This window comes from Phalacrocorax aristotelis, chromosome W (assembly GCF_949628215.1).
Source record: "Phalacrocorax aristotelis chromosome W, bGulAri2.1, whole genome shotgun sequence".
In the NCBI taxonomy this organism is placed as follows: domain Eukaryota; kingdom Metazoa; phylum Chordata; class Aves; order Suliformes; family Phalacrocoracidae; genus Phalacrocorax; species Phalacrocorax aristotelis.
The window spans coordinates 10,955,510-10,979,559 of NC_134310.1; the positions used below are offsets into that span (position 1 = coordinate 10,955,510).

Here is a 24,050-nt window from a genome sequence, read left to right on the forward strand (position 1 = left end):
GAAACCCAGGGAGAAAAAAATCAAGTGATGCAACTGCTCACCACCCACCAACCAACGGCACCAGTCCCCGAGCTGCGATCGCTGCTTCCCCCGGCCAACTCCCCACAGTTAATACACTGGGCATGATGTCATATGATACGCAATAGCCCTTTGGCCAGTTTGGAACAGCTGTCGTGGCTGTGCCCCCTCCCCTCCCGGCTTCTTGTGCACCTGGCAGAGCATGGGAGGCTGGAAAAGTCCTTGACTAGTGTAAGCACTACTTGGCAACAACTAAAACATCTCCACATTATCAACGCTGTTTTTAGCACAAACCCAAAACATACCCCCATACTAGCTATTATAAAGAAAGTTAGCTCTATCCCAGCCAAAACCATGACACTTCCCCGTGACCAATCCGTGCTGACTACTCCCAATCACCTTCTAATCCTTCATGTGTTTGGAAACGGTTCCCAGGATTAGCTGCTCCATCACTTTCTCAGGACCGAAGTGAGGCTGATCAGCCTGTAGTCCCCTGAAATTATCTATCAGTTCTGGGTCAAATGCAGGTGTGACTCTTAATAGTAACGGATCTCACAAGAAAAGATGATTAAGAATAAAATAAGGTAATATCAAAACCAAATATTGTGGTGAATAAAAGTGAAAGAAAAACCCCTAACACATTATTAGAGCTTAGTTTGTCTTCTGTTTCTAAAGCCCTTAGAGTTTATTTTTCAACAAGCCAGAACAGTGTAAGCCTTTCTTTTTAATGAAAATAGAGACTACCAATAAATTATGTAAGTGCATGAATTGGATATTTGAGGTAATACTAAATATTGAGACTCTCAGTAAATATTTGAATATTGTCAGCATGGCAACTACAAGGAAGCAACAAAATTTGTAGAAAAACTTAGGGGTTTTTTTCTTTCTCTTGTGACTTAGTCAATCCATTTTGACGACTTTCTTTTTTAATGCTTTCTACTTTTTTCTTACTGATTTGCTTACTTTTGTGTCCATTTAATACCAGACAGGAGATTTGGCATGTACTCCCATTCTTCCTATTTCTGCTTTATCTTATTGATGACTATTGAAACTTTGCTGTTTTCAAATTTTAGTCAAAATTTCTTAAACTTTTCTGAGGAGTGAGTGGAAAGTTTCAGTTTAATTACAATGTGTAGGATTGGACTATGGGAATGAAGGCCTACTGTAAATTATGTTAATAATGAGAAAAGCACATAATTTTGCATCGATTTTTGAATTGACTAACTTCATGTTCATATTTCAGTGGTCTAGTTCTGCTGGTTTTCCATAGCTTTTCAAAGCTATTTTCCATAGCTTGTCCTGTGCAGGGACAGGAGTTGGACTTCATGATCTTTGTGGGTCACTTCCAACTCAGGACATTCTATGATTCTATGAGAACTTTAGAATGTTTGTTGTTATCTAAAGACTCTCCAAACTTTTATTGTGCTTACATTTAGCTATATAAAATTAAAGTTCTTTTCTTCTTGAGTAAAGCTAAGCCTCTTTTGAAAGCTGTTATATTTATGAAAGGTTGGTTATTTTTTTTCAGTGCCTCTTCTCTTAGCAGTTAATTAAAAAAAGAATTGGAAAAATCAAAGTTGAAATAGGAAAAAAGGTCAGATAATTTTAGAAAAGCCAAATTCTTCCATTAAGTAGTTGTACAGATCAGTCGTAGTAACATTTTCCCCTGTCTGTAATTGAAAACACAAAGAGTAACCTGGGTATAAACAGAGGATTTTGCCAGGAATTCTGGAAGCCTCTCATTGCCTGAACTGCAAAAACATCACCTTCTCCTGTCCGTAAAAGACAGTAAATCTAAAATTTTTAACAACCCTGCTCAAGTTTCATTTGAAACACCTGAAAAAGAATCGTTTCTTTTTTTCATTCCTCAGTTGCATTTTGCAAGTTATTTTCCGATGCTGTTGAAACTGACTCCTATAATGTCACCTGTAATAATGCCAGAATTAAGACTTTTCCCCAACATTTTTTACATAAAGCACATTGGGTCAAGTGGTAGGACAGTCCTGACTCCTAGCACCAGCAGATTAAGTTAGCTTTTTTTTGTTGCTGAAGTTCTCCCTAAACCCCAGAAACTCAGAGGACTGTTACTTTTATGCATGCAAGGCACTTTGGTTTCTATTCCAAGAGCTGAAATGTTTGTGAAATAATACATTTTGTAGAAACTAGTGGAACTATGTGAACATGCTGATTTTGATTTGCAAATATTTATAGAAATTGATCTTCAGCTGGGTGCTTTTAATGATAAAGTATAATGAGAACAAAGGTAAAAATTCTTACAAAATGAGGTTTTTGGATTGCAAATAGATCTATCAAGTGATGAGAAGTCTTTCTGTAAGAGTTCAATGCTACCGTGATACTAGAGATTAATCTTCTTAAAGTTGATTACAGTTGTGCTGTTGATTTCAGCAGGCCTGGGATTTTATCCTGGGCCTTTACAATAACCAAACTTCATATAAAAGTCCTAGAGATTAAGATGATGACAGAAGGGATTTTTTTTTTTCCCAAGTATTAACATTCTTGAAGTTATCATACTTTATGTTAATCAGGCCAAGAGGCCTTCTCTGGAATAGTATACTTCTTGTATATTCCACGTCCGATGTTATTGTATAGTTAAATATGTCTGGAATGACCAGAATCTTGGATGCTTGTTTCTTATGGGAGCTTTCTCATAAACTAAAATCTAAGTAGTTACATAGAGCATTCCTATTATCAGTTTAATAAGATCAAAATGCGAACATGCTCACAGCTGACCCAACTGCTTCTTAAGAGGACCGTTTTCAGAGTGGAATTCGTTGACATTTCTAAAGTTAATACAAAGCTTTACAATCTGCACAGTGCAATTTCAGACTTGGGTGACAGTTCACATGCATTGCATTCTGCACCAAGGTTTCTCTAGTTTTCTTCTGGCTACAAGACTACTTCAGAAGGACAAAGCTTCCAAGTTCTTATCACTAAGAGCTGGGGCAGAATTAATTTTCAGTTGCGTTGGAGATGGCAGGCAGAATCTTCAGCCTGTCAGTGTGATGGTCTTAACATCTGACCATCCAAACCAGGATTCCTATTTGTATCTTTGCCCTTTTTATCCTTTTTAAAAGCTTTTGTGACTTGACTGGTGAAGAGTTTGGAATAGAATAGAATAGAATAGAATAGAATAGAAATTTTCAGTTGGAAGGGACCTACAATGTTCATCCAGTCCAACTGCCTGAACAATTCAGGGCTGACTGAAAGTTAAAGCATATTATTAAAGGCATTGTCCAAATGCCTCTTAAACACTGACAGTCCTAGAGACTACCTCTCTAGGAAGCCTGTTCCAGTGTTTGACCACTGTTTCTGTAAAGAAATGCTTCCCAGTACCAGGTCTGAACCTCCCCTGGTTCAGCTACTTAGTTTAAGTCTAAGTAGCCTTCTCAGACCTTCTGAGCTCATGAGAAGTTTGTTACATTTTAAAATTATTTAAATTCCTTTGTCTCCAAACGGATACATGGCCCTTCTTAAGGTGATTAAACCTTATTTTTGAGCTACTTGATTCCTGGGAAGGCAAGTCCTTTGGAAAAGGAAAGATAGTGTTTCTGTTTAGTGTAAATGAGCTTTAGGTCTTAGTGGTATAGTTTTTAAACTAAATTCCACAAGAAACTGGTAGTTGTGCTGTGCTATCAGCTTTACGAATTTTATAACGCATTGCCAATGTTCTACCTTTCCTTACTACAATTATTCTGATGTTACTTTTTTCTTGTGTGTGAACTAGCAAAACCGTATATTGAGACTGAGAAATCAGGCAAAACAAAGTGTGATATTGCACTTACAAAAAAGTGAACATAAAGAATAATTTTGTATTTGATAATTTTGTAGGTGCAAGCCTGTGCAGAAAGCGGATGGAGTTGCAGATGGTTTCACAGGAAGTGGTCAACAGACAGGCACATCTGCTGAACAAACCATAATTGCCCAAAGACAACATCATCAACAGTTTTTAGGTATGAAAAGATGTGTTATACTGTTGTATAAACAAAATAAACCCCATTATTGCCATGAACATCAAGTCATACAAATACAATAGTTAGCTATGGTGCCCTGTTTAAAATTCTCACTGATAACAGAACAAAAACATACTCATAGAAGCTATATGTTCTCTATTGTAAGACTTCTGAAATATTTAATATGCATAATGCAGATATAAAAGAAAAAATGTACAAAATCTACTTGCATGGTAGATCAAAATATATTGCAATGCAATTGTGATGAAGCATTTTATACAAAAATGCATGCTGAAAATCTTGCCTAAAAGCTCATTAATTTCCACTGGCTTCCCAATTTTTTTGAATATGCACATAAATTGGAATTATATTTTTGCACTGCAGTTGTGTTGACCATTGACAAGAAGGTGTATTGAGTTTGTCCTGCAACATTATAAATGGAAAGAACCAAATAGTTAAAACCAGAAACCCAAGGTTTGTGTTTAAAAATGTGCATTTTGTGCATTCATTGATGTAGCTAAGCATATTGATTTCTCAGTTGTGGAAGCAAATAGCAATTTAGTAATTTGCTAACGTAAAAAAGCTTATTAAATGTGTTACTGAAATAATTGTACGCTTAGTTTTGAGTTCATCTATTGGGATTTTGAAGCACTACATCCTTTGGCCCAACCTTGCTGTTACTGAAATCATTGGAAACCTTAGGCTATAGTTCGTATGTTTTTGAATTTTCCCTTCCACTGCCCCCCACCCCCCCACCCCCAGTTGACAGTGTATTTTTTTCCTCCCATAACAGTGTATCTCTTGGAAACGTTTATGAGAAATAGTAAAAGCACGTATTGGCTACAGTTGAAAGTCTCGTAAATTTCAAATAAATATATGCTGCTGAGTCTACTAAACTGTAACATGCATGACAATGCAAAAAAAACCCTATTCAGTTGATCAAAACAAAAACTATTAAAATATATTAATCTCTTATATACTGACATGAATATTCTGCTTCATCCTGTCATATTCTGAAAATGTGTCTTACCTGTTTTTATATACAGGTACAATACGTATGTGCAATCATTTTTATCTGCTATCCGTCAAGAATAATTTAACATCTCCTTTTGCTAGCTGGTTTGTTCACAACTGCATTGCAACTTTAAAATATATTAAATATGAAAGACATTCCTCTTTGGGCATTATGATCTTCAAGACTTTATTTCTTTACACCATCCTTAAATGTTTTCTAATCGACCTGTAGTTGACACCATTCACAATAGCTTTCTTCTGTTATGGAAACAGATGCATCTCGAGTACTTCCAGAGTTTGGAGAAGTTGAAATATCTTCTCTGCCAGATGGTACTACCCTTGAGGACATAAAATCACTGCAAAGTCTTTACCGAGAGCACTGTGAGGTAAGAGAAAAGAGACATTCCACATAAATCATCATTCTTTGAAAATTCATGTCTTCTAGTGAGAATCAGTACAATAGGATGACTGACACAAAACACATTACAGCCAGCCTACTTGTATCTGATGTGCTCCTCAAATATTTTGCTTATTCCATCGGAAAGGACATCTGCAAAACGACTTCGCTGGAATTTCTCTCTTTACAGGGAAAGGAAAAAACATGTAATAGAATACCAATACTGGAATGTAATCATGTGTAGGTTTTGAGAATTTTAGATAAACTGAACTTTAGATAATATATACACAGAGTTTTGCTTTTGTTTATAGGAGTTGAAATCAGATTAAATTGTTATTTCTAATGTTTATGTTAAAAACAAACTCACTTTTTTCTTCAAGTTTTGAAGCAGCAGGTTGTTTAAGAACTTAAGGCCACATTTCATATTGAATAACGTGTTTTAAAGTTATTGTTGAAGGTGCTTTAAAACGTGTAATGAAGTAAAAAAATTCATGAAATAGCTGGTTTCCTTCGTGTTTGTAATAGCGTTAAAAGTTCTGTTTAGGTGAATTCACCTGGTATATGCACTTAGGCTCTTTTCTGGAGGCTTCCTTGCATTTGCACTTGGCCTGATCTGAGTCTCTGTCCACACTAGTATGGACAACTGGAAAATTTGTTGCTAAAAAGTTATTAAAAAGGACATTATATGTTTATTTATAATCATTCATTTTACTATTTTTTCTGCAAAATGACCGGGGGGAGCTATGCCCCTGGGAGGAGTTAGGGCGGGGGGGGAGGGGATGAGGTAGAATACTATCTGCACTTGTTTTATATTTTTTTTAGGCAATAGTGGATGTTGTTGTGAATCTTCAGTTTAGCCTGATAGAAAAATTGTGGCAAACTTTCTGGCGCTATTCTCCCTCTGCTCCAGCTGACGACACAGCTATTATTGATCTGAGGTCAGTAAATGTCTCTTCTTGCTTACTGTTCACCATCATAATATAACAGCAGAAGTCAAATCAAAGAAAGTCTTAGTTTTACATATAGGCTAAGAACTTTTTCTGATATCGGTAGTTTTTCAGGTTCAATTTGTGTTGTCAGCTATTTGGCATACAGGCTGCTGTTAGTTGAAGTATCTTTTCACAATATACGGTCCAGTTCATTTAAATTGCAAGGACCTCTGCATAATTTATGGGCTGGAGCAGAACTTTGGAGGCCATTTTTATCCAGTTTCATATGAAGAAGTTAGAGTTTCAATTGGATGTAACAGATAGATACATTTATAAAGTTTTTATTAAATAATAAATTTCAAAGTCCATTGTACTATTCTTATCTGTATATAAATGCATTTTCGTTTGTTACATTTATTCACGCCAGCAATCTGAGTGAAATAGAAAGTCGACTTCCAAAAGGAAAACTGATCACTCTGTGCAAAAATGAGTCTATTCTGAAATGGATGGGTAATTGTGACCATGTGATGTACCAGGCTTTGGTGGAGATTCTCATTCCTGATGTCCTTAGACCTATTCCTAGTAAGTTAAACACGGATAACATCTCATAAGACTGTGTTTTGGTTTGGTTTGGTTTGGTTTATGTGGTGATTTTTTTGTGCCTCGTGAAACTTTTGGGAATGATTTGGAAGGATGTGAATGTAGTGTGTGTCATCTTTCTTTAATTCTGTTGAGTAGGAAGGTGTACTGGAGTTGATGTAAGCACTGTATTTAAAGAAAAGGAGAGTGGATATTTCATCAGATTTAGGAAAGTCTCCAGAGGTTTTCAGAATATATTTCCCTATGGAATATGCTTTTGTCACTACAAATTCTAAGTTTTTATTAATTTTAAGATAAAAATGGGTTCCTTTACATACTGGCTCTAGTCTACCTGACAGCTGTGAATGCACTATGGCCCTCAGCCTGAGTCCATTAATGTCAGACAGTCATTCCGCTGACTTCAGTAGGCTTTAGTTTAAGTTTTATATATAAAAGTTCTAGTTGTTAAAAAAATCAAAATGTATATGCTTTGTAATTTCATTTTTGGATAATTAAACATTTATGTATTGTCAGTGGCTGCTAAAAATTATCAGTTTTGGTACCTATTAAACCAACATAACATTGTCAAACATTTTAAGCCTTGTTTATTATTCCAGTCTACTATACTTTCTGTTCTATTTCCAGTATGAAGGACTCATCAATTGATTCTAGTATTATGGCCAACTGACCGTTATCAGGAATAGAGATTTCTTTTCAAAGTTGATTTTATAGTATTCATCATTGCTCAAGCATGGCATTTTTTTTATGGCTACTTCTGGTAATAAATTATTTTAAATTGGTTTCCAGGAAGGTTAAATTCCTTCCTAAAACATTTATTGCATGTTTTGTAAGTTGTGTTAAATATTAAACAGAAATTTTAATCATATATATATAATATTAAAAGAAATTATAAAAGAAATATTAGGAACCAACAGGGAAACACCTGTGAAATGCCTCAAAGGAATTAGGCTGTGTTCCTCTAAAAAGGTGACACAGTCAATAGGCCCACTAAAGTGCCTCTATAGCAATGCACACAGCACGGGTAACAAACAGGAAAAGATGGAAGCCACTGTGCACCTGGAAAGCTACGATTTCATTGCTATCACTGAAACTTGGTGGGACGAATTGCACGACTGGAGCGCTGCAATCGATGGCTATAAACTCTTCAGAAAGCACAGGCAAGGAAGGAGAGGTGGGGGAGTTGCCCTCTATGTAAAAAGACGTATTGACTACACAGAGCTGTCTCTGAAAAACAGTGATGAAATGGTTGAGAGCTTATGGGTAAAAATAAGGGAAAAGCCAACAAAGGAAACCTTGTGGCTGGTGTTTACTACAGGCCACCTGATCAAGGGGAGGATGTTGATGAAGCATTTTTACTCCAACTACAGGAAGCATCATGCTTGCAGGCTCTGATCCTCCTGGGGGGACTTCAATCACCCTGACACTGGCAATCTCCCTTCCCACATCTCTCAAGCCCCTGAACCTCAGGGCAGGGACTGGGAGAAAGAAGCTCCTCCCATCGTAGGAGAAGATCAGGTTCGAGCCCACCTGAGGAACCTGAGCATAAACAAGTCCATGGGACCCGATGAGATGCATGCCAGGGTCCTGAGGGAACTGGCTGATTAAGTTGCCAAGCCATTCTCCATTATATTTGAGAGGTCATGGCAGTCAGGCTACGTCCCCAGTGACTGGAAAAAGGGAAACATTGCACCCATTTTTAAAAAGGGTAAAAAGGAGGACCCTGGAAACTACATACCAGTTGGTTTCACCACCGTGCCCGGCAAGATCATGGAGCAGATCCTCCTGGAAGAGGGTGACAGGGAGGTGATTAGAGACAGCCAACATGGCTTCAGCAAGGGCAGATCGTGGGTGACTAATCTAGTGGCCTTCTACGATGGAGTGACTGCATCGGTAGTGACTGCATCGGTAGACAAGGGAAGAGCTACGGATGTCACCTACCTGGACGTCTGTAAAGCCTTTGATACAGTCCCCCACAACATCCTGGCCACTAAATTGGAGAGATATGGGTTTGATGGATCAACTGTGAGATGGATAAGGAACTGACTGGATGGCCACGTCCAAAGAGTTACAGTCAGTGGCTCAGTGTCCAAGTGGAAACCAGTGACAAGCGGTGTCCCTCAGGGGTCTGTACTGGGACCAGTACCGTTTAATGTCTTCATCAGCGACACAGACAGTGGGATCGAGTGCACCCTCGGCAAGTTTGCAGACAACACCAAGCTGAGTGGTGCAGTTGACACGCCTGAGGGACGGGATGCCATCCAGAGTGACCTTGAGAGGCTTGAGGAGTGGGCCCATGTGAACCTCATGAGGTTCAACAAGGCCAAGTCCAAGGTCCTGCACCTGGGTCAGGGCAACCCCCGCTATCAATACAGACTGGGGGATGAATGTATTGAGAGCAGCCCTGCAGAGAAGGACTTGGGGATACTGGTGGATGAAAAACTGGACATGAGCCGGCAATGTGCGCTTGCAGCCTAGAAAGCCAATCGCATTCTGGGCTGCCTAAAAGGAAGCGTGGCTATCAGGTCAATTCTCCCCCTCTACTCTGCTCTGGTGAGACCCCACCTGGAGTACTGCATCCAGCTCTAGGACATCCAGTTCTGTTAGTGTGGGTCCAGAGGAGGGTCGCAAGAGTGATCAGAGGGCTGGGACACCTCTCCTATGAGGAAAGGTGGAGACAGTTGGGGTTGTTCAGCCTGGAGAAGAGAAGGCTTCGGGGAGACCTTATTGCGGCCTTTCAATATATAAAGGGGGCAGAGAGAGACTTTTTACCAGGGCCTGTAGTGTCAGGAGAAGGGGCAACAGTTTTAAACTGAAAGAGGGTAGATTTAGATTTAGAGCTCAGGAGCATATCTGAAATGCTTGTACACCAACGCACACAGTATGAGAAACAAACAGGAGGAACTGGAAGTGTTGGTTAGCTCCCAGAACTATGATAGCATTGGTATTAGTGAGACTTGGTGGAATGAGTCCCACGACTGGAGTGCTGGGATGGAGGGCTACAGGCTGTTCAGGAGGCATAGGCAGGGCAGGCGAAGTGGAGGTGTCACACTATATGTAAGGGAGAGGTTTGATCGTACAGCCCTTACAGTTAGCGGTGATGTGGTGGAGAGTCTCTGGGTGGGGATTAGGGGGGTGGCAAACAAAGGAGATGTTGTAGGGGGTGTCTACTACCGATCGCCCAGCCAGGATGATAGCACCAATGAGTTATTCTATAGGCAATTAGGAGAAATCTCTGGATCGGTAGCCCTTGTCCTTATGGGAGATTCCAACTTCCCAGGCATCAACTGGGAATATCATACTGCTGTGACGAGCAGGTCTTGGAAATTCCTGAAGTTTGTGGGAGATAACTTCTTGTCACAAATACTCTGTGAGCCAACTAAGAAAGATGCCCTCCTAGGCTTGTTGTTTGTGAATAGAGAAAGACTCGTGGGAGATGTGATGGTAGGTGGCTGTCTTGGCCACAGTGGTCATGAAATGCTTGAGTTTAAAACTTCCAGTGTAATGAGAAAAAAGGACAGCAGAGCTGCTACCCTGGACTTCAAGAGAGACAACTTGAAGCTATTCAGGGAGCTACTTAGCAGAGTACCCTGGGAATCTGCTTTTGAGGGCTTAGGAGTCCACGAGTGCTGGTCAGTCTTTAAGAACCACCTTTTAGAAGCACAGGAGCAGGCGATCCCATTGTGCCAAAAGTCAAGCAAGTGGGGCAGAAGCTTGGCTGAGCGGGGAACTCCTCAAGGAGCTCAAGGGAAAGAAGAAATAGTATGATCTCTGGAAGCAAGGTCAGGCTTCGCAGGAAGAGCTGTGGTTTGTATATGCAGGGAGAAGACATGAAAGGCCAAAGCTCAACTAGAGTTGAAACTGGCCGGTGTTGTGTCAGGCAACAAGAAAGGCTTTTTTAAGTACGTTAATAGCAAGAGGAGGTCTAAGGAAAACATTGGACCAATACTTGTTGAAGATGGTCACCTGACTAATAGGGATGAAGAAGAAACGGAGTCATTCAATGCTTTTTTTGCCTCCATCTTTAATAATACTGATAGACCTTGGGCTGCCCGGTCCCCTGAGCCGGAGGACCACGAGTGCGGGAACAGTGACTTTCCACTTGTGGACACTGAAATTGTAAAGGACCAGTTGTATCCGCTGAACGTTCACAAGTCCATGGGGCCTGATGGGATTCATCCCAGAGTACTGAAGGAGCTAGCGGATGTTATGGCAGGACCCCTCTTGATCATCTGCCAAAGGTCTTGGGAGTCTGGGGAGGTCCCTGCTGACTGGAAGGTAGCCAATGTTATTCCAATTTACAAGAAGGGCATGAGGGAAGACCCAGGAAGGTACAGACCTGTTAGTCTAACCTCAGTTCCTGGAAAAATTATGGAGAAGATCATACTGGGTACTACTGAAAGGCATTTAAAGAACAACGCAATCATCAGGCACAGTCAACATGGGTTCACAAAGGGAAAGTCCTGTCTAACTAATTCAATATCCTTCCATGATAGGGTCACCCGCCTAGTGGATGTAGTCTTTCTGGATTTCAGTAAGGCTTTTGATACTGTCCCTCAACAGCATCTTTCTGGACAAGCTGTCCAGACACCCCCCAGTCTGACTCCAGTAGCTGGGCACCAAATTTCACTCACACACACACAGAGAGGTCTCACCAGCAGCTGGCACCTGTTCCTTGCAGCATACATACACAGGGGACAGAGAGTGAGATTAAGCAGAGCGATAGTTAAGAAACGATTTTGAAAGAAAATATAAGGAAGTAGGCCAGACTGCAGTGATCAGGCACAGGGCTCAGCCAGAGAAGCGTACTGACCGGCCCCGTTTTACCCATGACTGGCCCGTTTTATCCCCCTTTCTGTCTATCCCCCCCTCTTTGTTTCTCCCTGCTTCCCCTTCCCCCTGCAAGTCCCTTCATCAGTTTGTGTAGTTCTATCATTCCTATCAGTTCCAGCGTGGTATCTGGGATCCCCCCGGTTTAACATCTTATCAGTTGCAAAGTTCAGGTTGATCTTCCTGGAAGTGGTACCTGTAGTTTAAATTCCTTCCTAAAACGTTTATTGCATGTTTCGTATGTTCTGTTAAATATTAAAAAGAAATTTCCTATTTACAGTCCAGTATATTCCTTGTCAATACTAAGCTTTATATCCTTTCCGTGGACCAAACAATAATCACTTTATAGTGTCAGATTAATATTTTAAGACATAGAGCCTCAGCTAGCCTTGTAGCTAGCAAGGCTATTTTTGATACTGTAAATGACACCTTCTCCCATGGTGACTTCAAGTGTAATCACAGGACCATAGAATAGTTGAGGTTGAAAGGGATCTCTGGAGACTGTCTAGTCCAAACCCCCTCCCAACTCCCGCTCAAAGCAGGTTCATCCAGAGCAAGTTTCTCAGGACATTGTCCAGTCAGGTTTTTACTGTCTGCAAGAATGGAGACTCCACAACCTCTCTGGGCAACCTGGTCCTGTGTTTGACCACCCTTAGAGTAAAAAAGATCTTTCTTAAGTTTAAATGGAATTTCCCATGTTTCAATTTGTGCCCATTCCCTCTTGTCCTGTCACTGGGGGCCACTGAGAAGAGTTTGGCTCCATCTTCAACACACCCTCCTATCGGGTATTTAGACACATTGATGTCTAAATACTGAGCCTTTTCTTTTCCAGGCTAAACAATCCCAGCTCTCTCAGCATCTCCTCCTATGGGAGATGCTCTGATCCCTTCATCACTGCAGTGGCTCTTTGCTGAACTTGCTACAGTATGTCCATGTCTTTCTTGTCCCAGGGAGCCCAGAACTGAACACAGGACTCCAGGTGTGGCCTCACCAGTGCCAAGTAGAGAGAAAGGCTCACCTCCCTCAACCTCCTGTCAACACTGTTCCTAATGCAGCTCAGGATACCATTGGCCTCCTTTGCTGCGAGGGCACGTTACTGGCTCACGTTCAGCCACCTGTCGTGGTTTAGCCCCAGTCAGCAACCAAGCACCACGCAGCCGCTCGCTCACTGCCCCCTGGTGGGACGGGGGAGAGAATCGGAAGAGTAAAAGTGAGGCAACTCATCGGTTGAGATAAAGACAGTTTGAAAGGTAAAGCAAAAGCTGCGCACGGAAGCAAAACAAACCAAGGCATTCATTCACCACTTCCCATCGGCAGGCAGGTGTTCAGACATCCCCAGGAAAGCAGGGCTCCATCACGCGTAACGGTTACTTGGGAAGACAAACGCCATCACTCCAAACGTCCCCCCCTTCCTCCTTCTTCCCCAGCTTTATATACTGAGCATGACGTCATATGGTATGGAATATCCCGTTGGTCAGTTTTGGGTCAGCTGTCCTGGCTGTGTCCCCTCCCAGCTTCTTGTGCACCCGGCAGAGCATGGGGAGCTGAAAAAGTCCTTGACCAGTGTAAGCGCTACTTAGCAACAACCAAAAACATCTCCACATTATCACCGCTGTTTCCAGCAAAAATCCAAAACATAGCCCCATACTAGCTACTACGAAGGAATTTAACTCTCTTCCAGCTGAAACCGGGGCAGACCCCCATGTCCTTCTCTGCAAAGCTGCTTTCCAGCCAGTCAGCCCCTAGCTTGTACTGGTGCATCATGTTATTCATCCCCAGGGGCAGGACTTGGCATTTCCCTTTGTTGGGCTGCATGAGGTTCCCGCCTGCCCATTTCTCCAGACTGTCGAGGTCCCTCTGAATGGCACAACAGCCATCTGGTCTGTCAACCGTGCCTCCCAATTCTGTATCATCTGCAAACTTGCTGAGGGTGCACTCTGTCACATTGTCCAGGTCATTAGTGAAGTTGTTAAACAGTATTGGCCCGAGGATCGACCCCGGGGGACACCACTAGAGGCCGGCCTTCAGCTGCGCTTTACACTTCTGATCACAACTGTCTGGGCCTGGCAGTTCAGTCGGTTTTCAGTCCACCTCACTGTCCACTTATCTAACCTGTACTTTGTCATCTTGTCTATGAGGATGTTATGGGAGACAGTGTCAAAAGCCTTGCTAAAGTCAAGATAAGGAGCATCACCTGCTGCTCTCCCCTCATCCACCAAGCTAGGTGCCTCATTGTAGAAGGCTTATCATATTCGTCAGGCATGATTTCACAGAATCACAGAATGGTAGGGGTCGGAAGGGACCTCTGGAGATCATCTCGTCCAACCCCCCTGCTTGAGCAGGTACACCTAGAGCAGGGGGCACAGGACCGCGTTCAGGCAGGTTTTGAATGTCTCCAGGGAAGGAGACTCCGCAACCTCTCTGGGCAGCCTGTTCCACTGCTCTGTTACCCTCACAATAAAGAAGATTTTTCTCATGTTTAGCTGGAACTTCCTGTGTTCCAATTTGTGCCCATTGCCCCTTGTCCTGTCATTGGGCACCACTGAAAAGAGTCCAGTCCCACTGTCCTGACACCCACCCTTTAGATATTTATAGGTACTGATGAAATCCCCCCTCAGTCTTCTCTTGTCCAGACTGAACAAAACCAAGTCTCTCAGCCTTTCTTAAGGCGATTTCCCATTCTTAAATCCGTGCTGATTCCTACCAAGCACCTTCTTTGGAAATGGCTTCCAGGATTATTTTCTCCATCATCTTCCCAGGGATCAAGGTGAGGCTGACCAGCCTGTAGTTCCCCAGATCCTCCTTCTTGCCCTTCTTGAAGACTGGAGTGTCATTTACTTTCTTCGGTCCTCAGGAACCTCCCCTGATCACCATGACCATTCAAAGATCATTGAGAGTGGCCTCGCAATGACATCAGCCAGCTCCCTCAGCACTCATGGGTGCATCCCATCAGGTCCCATGGACTTGTGCATCTCCAATTTGTTCAAATGTTGGGGGGGATTCTTCCTTGCAGACTTTGCCTCTAGTCTCAGAGGCCTGGGATTCCTGAAGGCAATCCTTACCAGTAAAGACTCAGGTGTAGAAGGCATTTGGTACCTCGGCCTTTCCCATGTCCTTTGTCATCAGGTTCCCTGCCCCATTCAGCAGCAGGCCCACATTTTCTCTGGTCTTCATTTTGCTGCTGATGTACCTGTAGAAACCCTTAATGTTGCCCTTCACATCCCTCGCCAGTTTCAACTCCAGGTGGGCTTTGGCTTTCCTAACCCCATCTCTGCACACTTGGACAGTGTGTCTGCATTCCTCCTGGGTCACTTGCTCCTTTTTCCAGCCCATGTATGCTTCCTTTTCATGTTTGAGTTTAGTCGGGAGCTCCTTGTTCGTCCATGCAGACCTGTCACCTTTGCTTGATTTCCTGCTCGTCATGATGGACCATTCCTGAGCTTGGAGGAGAAGATCCCTGAATATCAAGCAGGTCTCCTAGAACCCCTCTGCTCTCCAGGACTGTCTCTCATGCGATTCTTCCAAGCAGGTCCCTGCACAGGCCAAAGTCTGCTCTCCTGAAGTTTGGAGTTGTGATCCTGCCATTTGCCTTGTTCCCTCCTCTCAGGATTCTCAACTCCACCACCTCATGGTCAATGCAGCCCAGCCTGCTCCCCAACCTTTCACACCACCAAACAGTTTGTAAGAATTGTAAGGAAAGCTTCCTTGCTTGTAAGAATTGCGTCCAACAGAGCATCTCCCCTTCAGCCCTGTTTTGCTGATTACAAGCTCTCGCTCTTCAGTTTTTCCTGTGCTTTCCAACCCATTCCACCACTCCCCCGCTTGATTATGGGTCGTCATCTCCCTCCCCTGTCATTTCAAGTTTACAGTTCTCCTCACCAGGTTGGCCGGCCTGTTGGTAAAGATGGTTTTCTTTTACAACAGGATGTTGTAAATTATGATCCTCATAACATCTTAACCCTTTTATCCTATTTAAAATTATTAATTTTTATTTATTTTTGATCCTCATACATCATAATCCTTTAATCAAAAAAACACTGGTCAAAGATCAAGAATCATTCATAGATTAAAGGTCAAGGAGGAATCCACCTGAGCCCCCATGCCCTTGACCATCGCCACCAGATGCATGTAGTCACACCTGATATGCTCCAGGTCTCCTCTGGCAGTACCGTTGGTGCCCACATGAAGATTCGCAATTCGTGAATAGTCCGAGGGTCGGACAAATCTTGGCAGTATCTCCGCAGCATCCCAGATCCAACCCCCAGCAAGCAGTGAACCTCCCAACACAGCAGGTCAGATGTGGGCCCCCATCCCCTACAGCATGGAGTCTCCCACTATTATCACTTGCCGCTTCCTTCTGGTGCTGCTGCGTGGCTCAGGCTTAGCTAGCTCAGATGCCTCATTGGACAGAGTTCCCAGACCCTCATCTGCTGCGAGGGTACTGAACCTGTTCTTTAGTTGGAGATATGCAGGTGGAGCAGGCGCCTTCTTCCTGTTGCCAGAAGTCCCAAGCTTCCAGCCTTTGCCATTTCCTAACCCAATAAGCACAGACCACCTGATCCTCCTTCAATAGAGCTGAGGGTTCAGGCTGCAGGGTCTTGAAAAAGATCCCACTGATCTCTTTCTCACCACCTCTGATACCACACAGTCTGCTGACCTCTTCCTGCACCTCCTTGGCAACACAGACCCCGTACCACTGCACACCTTCTGCAGGCAAGGAAACTGTCTCCCTCTGCCACAGCCTCAGTGAGAGACCCCAGGCACTCACTGTACTCTGAGACCTGCATCCTCCCTAGGAAGTTTGGTCTGGATTGAGGCCTCTGACATTATAGAGGTAGTTGCTCCAATAGCTGGAGGTGGTGCCCTGTGACACATTAACACCATTGCTCAGGACATGGAGGCTGTTCTCTGCAGTTTCTGGCCCCCTTCTGAGCAAAGTGCTACATCTGTTGGCTGCCTCTGTTAGCTCTGCTGTAAGAAGCAACTCAGGAAAATATTTGCAAGTACTGCTTTGCAGTTTTCTTTTTTTCTGGATAATCGGAAAGGTACCAACAGCAGCTGGCCAAAAAAAAATATGGGAAAATGCATCTAATTTAGTAAGGATGTAAACTGATAATTCTATTTTTATGAGTTTCATCTTTTTTTCTTTTCCTGATTTTCAGTATTGGGGGGAAGGGGGAGGGAAGGAATATGGATATAATCCCCAAAACCTACTCTGTCACATATCTTCCTAATAAATATTACCATAAAAGAAATTAACAGTGAGGAAGAACTTTGAAAAACTGTCATGGTTTTAGCTGGGATAGAGTTAATTTTTCTTCACTGTAGCTGGTATAGTGCTGTGCTTTGGACTTAGTGCGAAAATAATGTTGCTAACACACCGATGTTTTAGTTGTTGCTAGGTAGCGCTTATACTAGTCAAGGACTTCTTTAGCTTCCCGTGCTCTGCCGGGTGCACAAGAAGCCGGGAGGGGAGGGGGCACAGCTAAGAGAGCAGATTCAAACTGGCCAAAGGGATATTCCATATCATGTGACTGCAAACTGCTGCCTCTTTCTTTTCCAAGTCCTCTCTCAATTGCCCGGTTTCTAGCAAGGGATCCCAGCCATTGGGCTTCCTTACCGTCCAGTTGCTGACTGTTGGCCCCATTATCCTAGCATCGGAGCAGCCAGGCAGCAATCCACTCACCTGCTTGGCAGCTGTAATCTTTCCGCATGCCTTGAAGTTCTTTTGAGGTCAGGGACAGGGTGGTTTCTCCCTCTTGTCTGATTTGTCTCACCACTTCTTCCTGTTTCTTTGCTGAAGGACTGGCTTCCTGATCAAACCCTTCCTCCTCCTTCCTTACTAATTGATGATATGGACCCACTGACCTCCTTGTCCACTGTTTCTCATGCCTCTTCTCCTCTGATGCCAGAAAAAAAAAGGAAAACATAGGCCCACTGTTAAATGGAAAAGGAGAGTCAATCACCAATGATGCAGAAAAGGCAGAGGTCCTCAACACCTTCTTCACCTCTGTCTTTACCAACACTGTTGGGGCCCAGGCTTTGGGAACGAAATTGCCGGTTGATCCAAACACCGACCCACCATCAGTGAAGGAAGAGTTAGTACATGAATTACTACAGAAGCTTGACCCCTACAAATTGATGGGCCCTGACGCCATCCACCCGAGGGAGTTGAGAGAGCTGGCTGACGTCATTGTGAGCCCACTCTCCATAATCTTCGAGAAGTACTGAAGGACGGGGGATGTCCCAGAGGACATCAGTCGGCGAGGAGCTCAGCGGCGGCAAGGGGGAGTCCCGTGGCTCAGCGCTAGATCGGTGCAGGCAAAGCAGTTCCTCGTACCCGAGAAGCCCGGGGGTGAGCAGAGGGACCCGTCAGGAGCCGGCAGCTCTCGCGAGCGAGGCTGACGTGCAGCTGACGCGGCGTGGGGCGTTGCCAGAAGCAACGTCGGGAGATTTAAACAACCCCTAGGGAGAGCGAGCTACCTGGAGTGCGGCAAACAGGGCGTGGCGCGTCAGAAGGGCGTGGCGTGGCAGTTTGCGCAGCAGTTCACACTGGCAGGGCGAGCAGGAGGGACGCCACAGCCCGCTTGTAGGTCCACAGCTCAGGCAAGTGCTTCGGCCTCGGGCAAAATGGTGGGCACTCGCCTCAGAGCTAAAACCACTGTTCATTCAGCGAAAGCCCCCGAGATGTCAGTCTCATCCACCCAGGCGGGTCTGGTAAGAAAGGACACGTCAGTACAGGCAGTGGGTTGCGGCAAATGCCCAAACACCCCTCCTGATGAAAAGGTAAGTACCTGCACGAGGTGTGCACAGGTTGATTACCTGTTACGTCAGGTGGCTGAATTGCAGGAAACGGTTAAGAGGCTGTGCAGTATTAGAGGAGCTGAGGCAGAGATAGAAACTGTACCAGCAACACACAGTGGACATCGTAAAAAGAAACGACGAGTGCTCGTGGTGGGTGACTCTCAGTTGAAGGGTACTGAGGCACCCATCTGCCGACCTGACAGGGAGTCACGAGAGGTATGCTGCCTCCCAGGAGCCAAGGTCCGAGACGTCGCTGAGAGGGTGCCACAACTCATCAGGAAAACAGACTACTATACGCTATTACTATTTCATGTAGGCATAAATGACACCGAGAGCCGCAACCTGGGTAAAATCAAGGAAGACTTTCAAGCCCTGGGGGAGCAAGTGAAAAACATTGGCGCCCAAGTGATCTTCTCTTCCATTTTGCCAGTTCGAGGGAAGGGAGCAGCCAGAAACAGGAGCATAATGTATATCAACTCCTGGCTACGTGGCTGGTGCCACCGTGAGGGGTCTGGCTTTTATGACAATGGGGTGTTCTTCAATGACGACAACGTGCTAGGGAGGGATGGAATCCACCTGTCTAAAAGGGGTAAGGGAATCTTCAGCAGTAGGCTGGCTAATTTGGTGAGGCGGGCTTTAAACTGAAGGATTTGGGGGGTGGGATCCGTGGAGAAAACGCTCACACCAGCACATCCAACGGGGGAGTAAGTCAGGCCAAGCAGTGTGGTGATAAAGGTTCCTTAGCTGTCTCCCAAGAGGTGAAACAAAAGAGTAAACACCTCAAGTGTATGTACACGAATGCACGCAGTCTAGGTAACAAACAGGAGGAACTGGAGCTCCGTGCCCACTCAGAAGGGTATGACGTCATAGGAGCAACTGAAACATGGTGGGACAACTCAAACGACTGGGGGATCGCAATGGACGGTTACAAGCTCTTTCGTAAAGACAGGCAAGGTAGAAGAGGTGGAGGAGTTGCACTCTACATCAAGGAACACCTTGAACGTATCGAAGTCAACTATGGTGATTGCGACTGCTCTATCGAATGCCTCTTGGTTAAAGTCAGAGGGGTCGTCTCCAAGCAGGACCTCACAGTGGGCATCTGCTATCGACCTCCTAACCACGGTGACGAAGCCATCAAAGCAATATTTGGGGCACTAAAGCAAGCTTCTGGCCAACAGAACCTGGTCCTGATGGGTGACTTCAACTACCCAGACATCTCCTGGAAGAACAATACGGCAGCTCACATGGCATCCACCAGATTCCTGGAATGTATAGAGGACTGTTTCCTGATACAAATGTTAGATGTGCCAAGCAGGAAGGAGGTGCTGCTGGACTTGCTATTCACAAACCGAGAAAGCCTGCTTTGTAATATCTCGGTTAGTGATAGCCTTGGCTGCAGTGACCACAATATTGTGGAGTTCGGGATCCTGCTGAGTGTGCTGAAGGTCAGCTCTAAGACAAGGGTTCTGGATTTTAGAAGAGCAAACTTCAGTTCACTCAGGGCTCAGTTGGGAGGGGTTCGATGGGAAGCTTCCATGGAATACAAAGGAGCTAGTGAGAGCTGGGAATTCTTCAAGAACTCTCTATGGGAAGCACAAAGCCAATTTATCCCCTACAAAGGAAAGGGAAGTAAGCGGAGCAAGAGGCCCCCATGGCTCCACCATGACCTCCTGGGTCTACTCAAATCCAAAAGGGAAGCACACCAGAAATGGAGAAGTGGAGGATTATCCACCGAGAACTACAAGGGCATAGCCAGAGAGTGCAGAGACGCAGTTAGAAAAGCAAAAGCCCAATTTGAATTGAAACTGGCTGTAGACATAAAAAATAACAAGAAAGGTTTCTTCAGACATGTCAACCATAAGGAGAAAAAGAAGGAAAACATAGGCCCACTGTAAAACAGAAAAGGAGAATCAATCACCAATGATGCAGAAAAGGCAGAGGTCCTCAACACCTTCTTCACCTCTGTCTTTACCAGCACTGTAGGGTCCCAGGCTTTGGGAACAAAATTGCCAATTGAACCAAACACCGACCCACCATCGGTGAAGGAAGAGTTAGTATATGAATTACTACAGGAGCTTGACCCCCACAAATCAATGGGCCCTGACGCCATCCACCCGAGGGAGTTGAGAGAGCTGGCTGACATCATCGCAAGGCCACTCTCCATAATCTTCGAGAAGTCGTGGAGAACGGGGGATGTCCCAGAGGACTGGAGGAAGGCAAATGTTACCCCTAGCTACAAGAAGGGCTCGAGGGAGGATCCGGGTAACTATAGGCCCATCAGCCTTACTTCAATCCCCGGGAAAGTTATGGAACGAATCCTCCTGGGGGCCATCACAAGTCAATGGAAGCACCTGATTGGGAAAAGCCAACATGGCTTCACTAAAGGCAGATCGTGCTTGACAAACCTGGTGGCCTTCTATGACAAAGGGACTTGCCTGGTTGACATGGGGCGGGCGGTGGACATTGTTTACCTGGACTTCTCCAAGGCCTTTGATACGGTCCCCCACAGTCTCCTCCTGGAGAAATTAATGTGTTATGGCCTAGACAAGTGGTCTGTGCAGTAGGTGGGGAACTGGCTGACAGGCCGCGCCCAAAGGGTGGTGGTAAATAGCTCTTTCTCAAACTGGCAACCTGTCACTAGTGGAGTCCCCCAGGGATCGATATTGGGCCCAATGTTATTCAACATCTTTATAAGCGATCTGGATAACGGCATCAAGTGTAGCCTGATGAAGTTTGCTGATGACACCAAGTTGAGTGGGGAAGTAGACACTCCGGAAGGGAGAGCTGCTCTGCAGGGAGATCTGGATAGGCTGGAAGAGTGGGCCAGCAAGAACCTTATGAAGTTCAACAAGGACAAGTGTAAGGTCACGCACCTGGGAAAACATAATCCGGGAGTGCAGCACAGACTGGGATCCACCTGGCTGGAGAGCAGCTCTGTGGAAAGGGACCTGGGGGTCCTGGTGGACAGGAAGCTCAACATGAGCAAACAGTGTGCTGCTGCGGCCAAGAAGGCCAACAGGATGCTGGGTTGCATCAAAAAGGGCATCGCCAGCAGAGATAAAGAAGTCATCATCCCACTCTACTCAGCGCTTGTCAGGCCACACCTGGAGTACTGTGTACAGTTCTGGTCCCCTCTATACAAAAAGGATGTGGACAGGCTGGAAGGGGTCCAGAGAAGGGCCACCAAGATGATCAAAGGACTGGGAAGCCTGCCATACGAGGATAGGCTGGGAGAACTAGGTTTGTTCAGCCTTGAGAAAAGGATGCTCAGAGGGGATCTCATCACCGTGTACCAGTACTTAAGGGATAGTTACAAAGAAGATGGGGACTCCCTTTTTACACGGAGTCACATGGAGAGGACAAGGGGGAATGGACACAAGTTGCTCTTGGGGAGATTCCAATTGGACACCAGAGGGAAATTTTTCACATTGAGGACAGTCAACCATTGGAATAATCTCCCCAGGGAAGCGGTCGACTCGGCCACGTTGGACACCTTCAAGAGTCACCTGGACAGGGTGCTGGGCCATCTTGTCTAGACTGCGCTCTTCCTAGAAAGGTTGGACTAGATGATCCCTGAGGTCCCTTCCAACCTGTGATTCTGTGATTCTGTGATGTTACGAGATTGCGCAAGCCCCACAATATGCCAATAGCGTTAATTAGTAGTATTAAACAGCTCACGTAAGGGTGAACAACAACCTCCGGAGCCTGCATAATAAGACCACCCAAATCAATCCCAGTTAGGAAGAGGGAGATGTATTCCCTCATCATCTCCACAAGGTAGTTCCCCCAGCATGGTAAGGGCATCAATGTCAGGGCAAAGCACATAGCCATTGTTTGTATTCACGTGTTCCCAAGCTCAGCAAAATAAAGAGATAAGCAGTGCAGCCAGCAAACTCCATGACCCGCACAGAAGCTTGTCACTTAATGACTACTATAGCTATAGCATGCTTAGTTCAAAACTGCCATTGTCTCGTGCTCCATGTTGGGCACCTAAAAAAGGACTGTGGTGGGTTGACCTTGGCTGGCTGCCAGGTGCCCACCAAGCTGCTCTATCACTCCCCCTACTCAGCAGGACTGGGAGGGAGAAAATAAGATGGAAAAAACCCTCATGAGTCAAGATAAAGGCAGTTTAATAAAGCAAAAGCAAAAGCAAAGGCCACACGTGGAAGCAAAGGAAAACAAAAGACTTATTCTCTACTTCCCATCAGCAGGCGATGTGCAGCCACACAATGTAAACGTAAATGTAGCAGTTGCCCCGGAAGACAATAACAAAGGCCGCCCCCCCCCCCCCCCCCCCCCCCAGCTTTTATTGCTGAGCATGACATCATATGTTTTGGAATATCTATCTCTCTGGTCAGCTTGGGTCAGCTGTTCTGGCTATGTCCCCTCCCAACCTCTTGCCCACCCCCAGCCTACTGTCCTTTGGGGGTAAGGGGTGGGGCATTTTGCAGAGACAGCCTTGATGCTGTGGGAGCACTGCTCAGCGGTAGCCAAAACACTGGTGTGTTATCAACACCTTTCTAGCTACAAATACAAAGCACAGCACTATGAGGGCTGCTATGGGGAAAGTTAACTCCATCCCAGCCAGACCCAATGAGCATATATACACTGATTAAGTACAGTTTCTGGAACCATTCTGTGTTAAGTTCTGCACAAACTACTGTCTTCATTACATTCTAGGCCCAGCGCTTATACATGTCCTCCCTAGCACCATGCTGAAAGTGTGTTTGACCCTCCCTAGTCCAGAGTCATCTAGAAACAAAAAAGCACAAAGTACCCTTTGATCAAGAATAGCTGACAAAGCTTGTTAGCAGCTGCTAGAGCTTACTAGAAGTCAGTCTCCTGTTACATAGGACCCAGGCCCAATATCTGCCAACAAAAATGTCAGGAGCTGTGACCCAGTGGGGAGACCCACACCGGAGCAGTCCATTCTTGTAGGACTGCACCCTGTGGAAAGGACCCATGCTGGAGCAGTTCTTGAAGAACTGCAGCCCATGAGAAGGAACCACGTTGGAGAAGTTTGTGAAGGACTGTCTCCCGTGGGTGGGATCACACACTGGAGCTGGGGAAGAGCGTGAGGAGGAAGGAGAGGCAGAGACAAAGCGTTATGAACTGACCACAACCCCCATTCCCCATCCCCCTGCACTGCTCAGGGGGAAGAGGTAGAAGAGCTGGGAGTGAAGTTGAGCCTGGGAAGAAGCGAGGGTTGGGAGGAAGGGGTTTCTTTTTTAGATTTGTTCTTATTTCTCGTTATCCAACTCTGTTTGATTGTCAATAAATTAAATTAATCTTCCCCAAGCTGAGCCTGTTTCTCCCTGTCCTTATCTCAACACACGAGCTTTTCATCGCATTTTTCTCCCCCGTTCTGTTGAGAAGGGGGAGTGATAGAGCGACTTGGTGGGCACCTGGCAGCCAGCCAAGGTTAGCCCACCACAAGACTTATATCTACTTCTTCCTGATCGGGCGGTCTGTATCAGATACCCACAACAT

At 44.9% G+C, this 24,050-nt stretch overlaps 1 protein-coding gene across 1 annotated transcript in view; it reads left to right on the forward strand.

The window, feature by feature from the left end:
• Positions 1–24,050, forward strand: part of LOC142049488 (transcription factor RFX3-like) — a 257,779-nt gene that overhangs the window by 200,197 nt on the left and 33,532 nt on the right. Inside the window, exons 8-11 of the mRNA XM_075077249.1 lie at positions 3,868–3,989; positions 5,277–5,389; positions 6,223–6,338; positions 6,757–6,911. Coding sequence (XP_074933350.1) covers positions 3,868–3,989; positions 5,277–5,389; positions 6,223–6,338; positions 6,757–6,911 — 506 coding nt within the window. The remainder of the gene's footprint in view (positions 1–3,867; positions 3,990–5,276; positions 5,390–6,222; positions 6,339–6,756; positions 6,912–24,050) is intronic.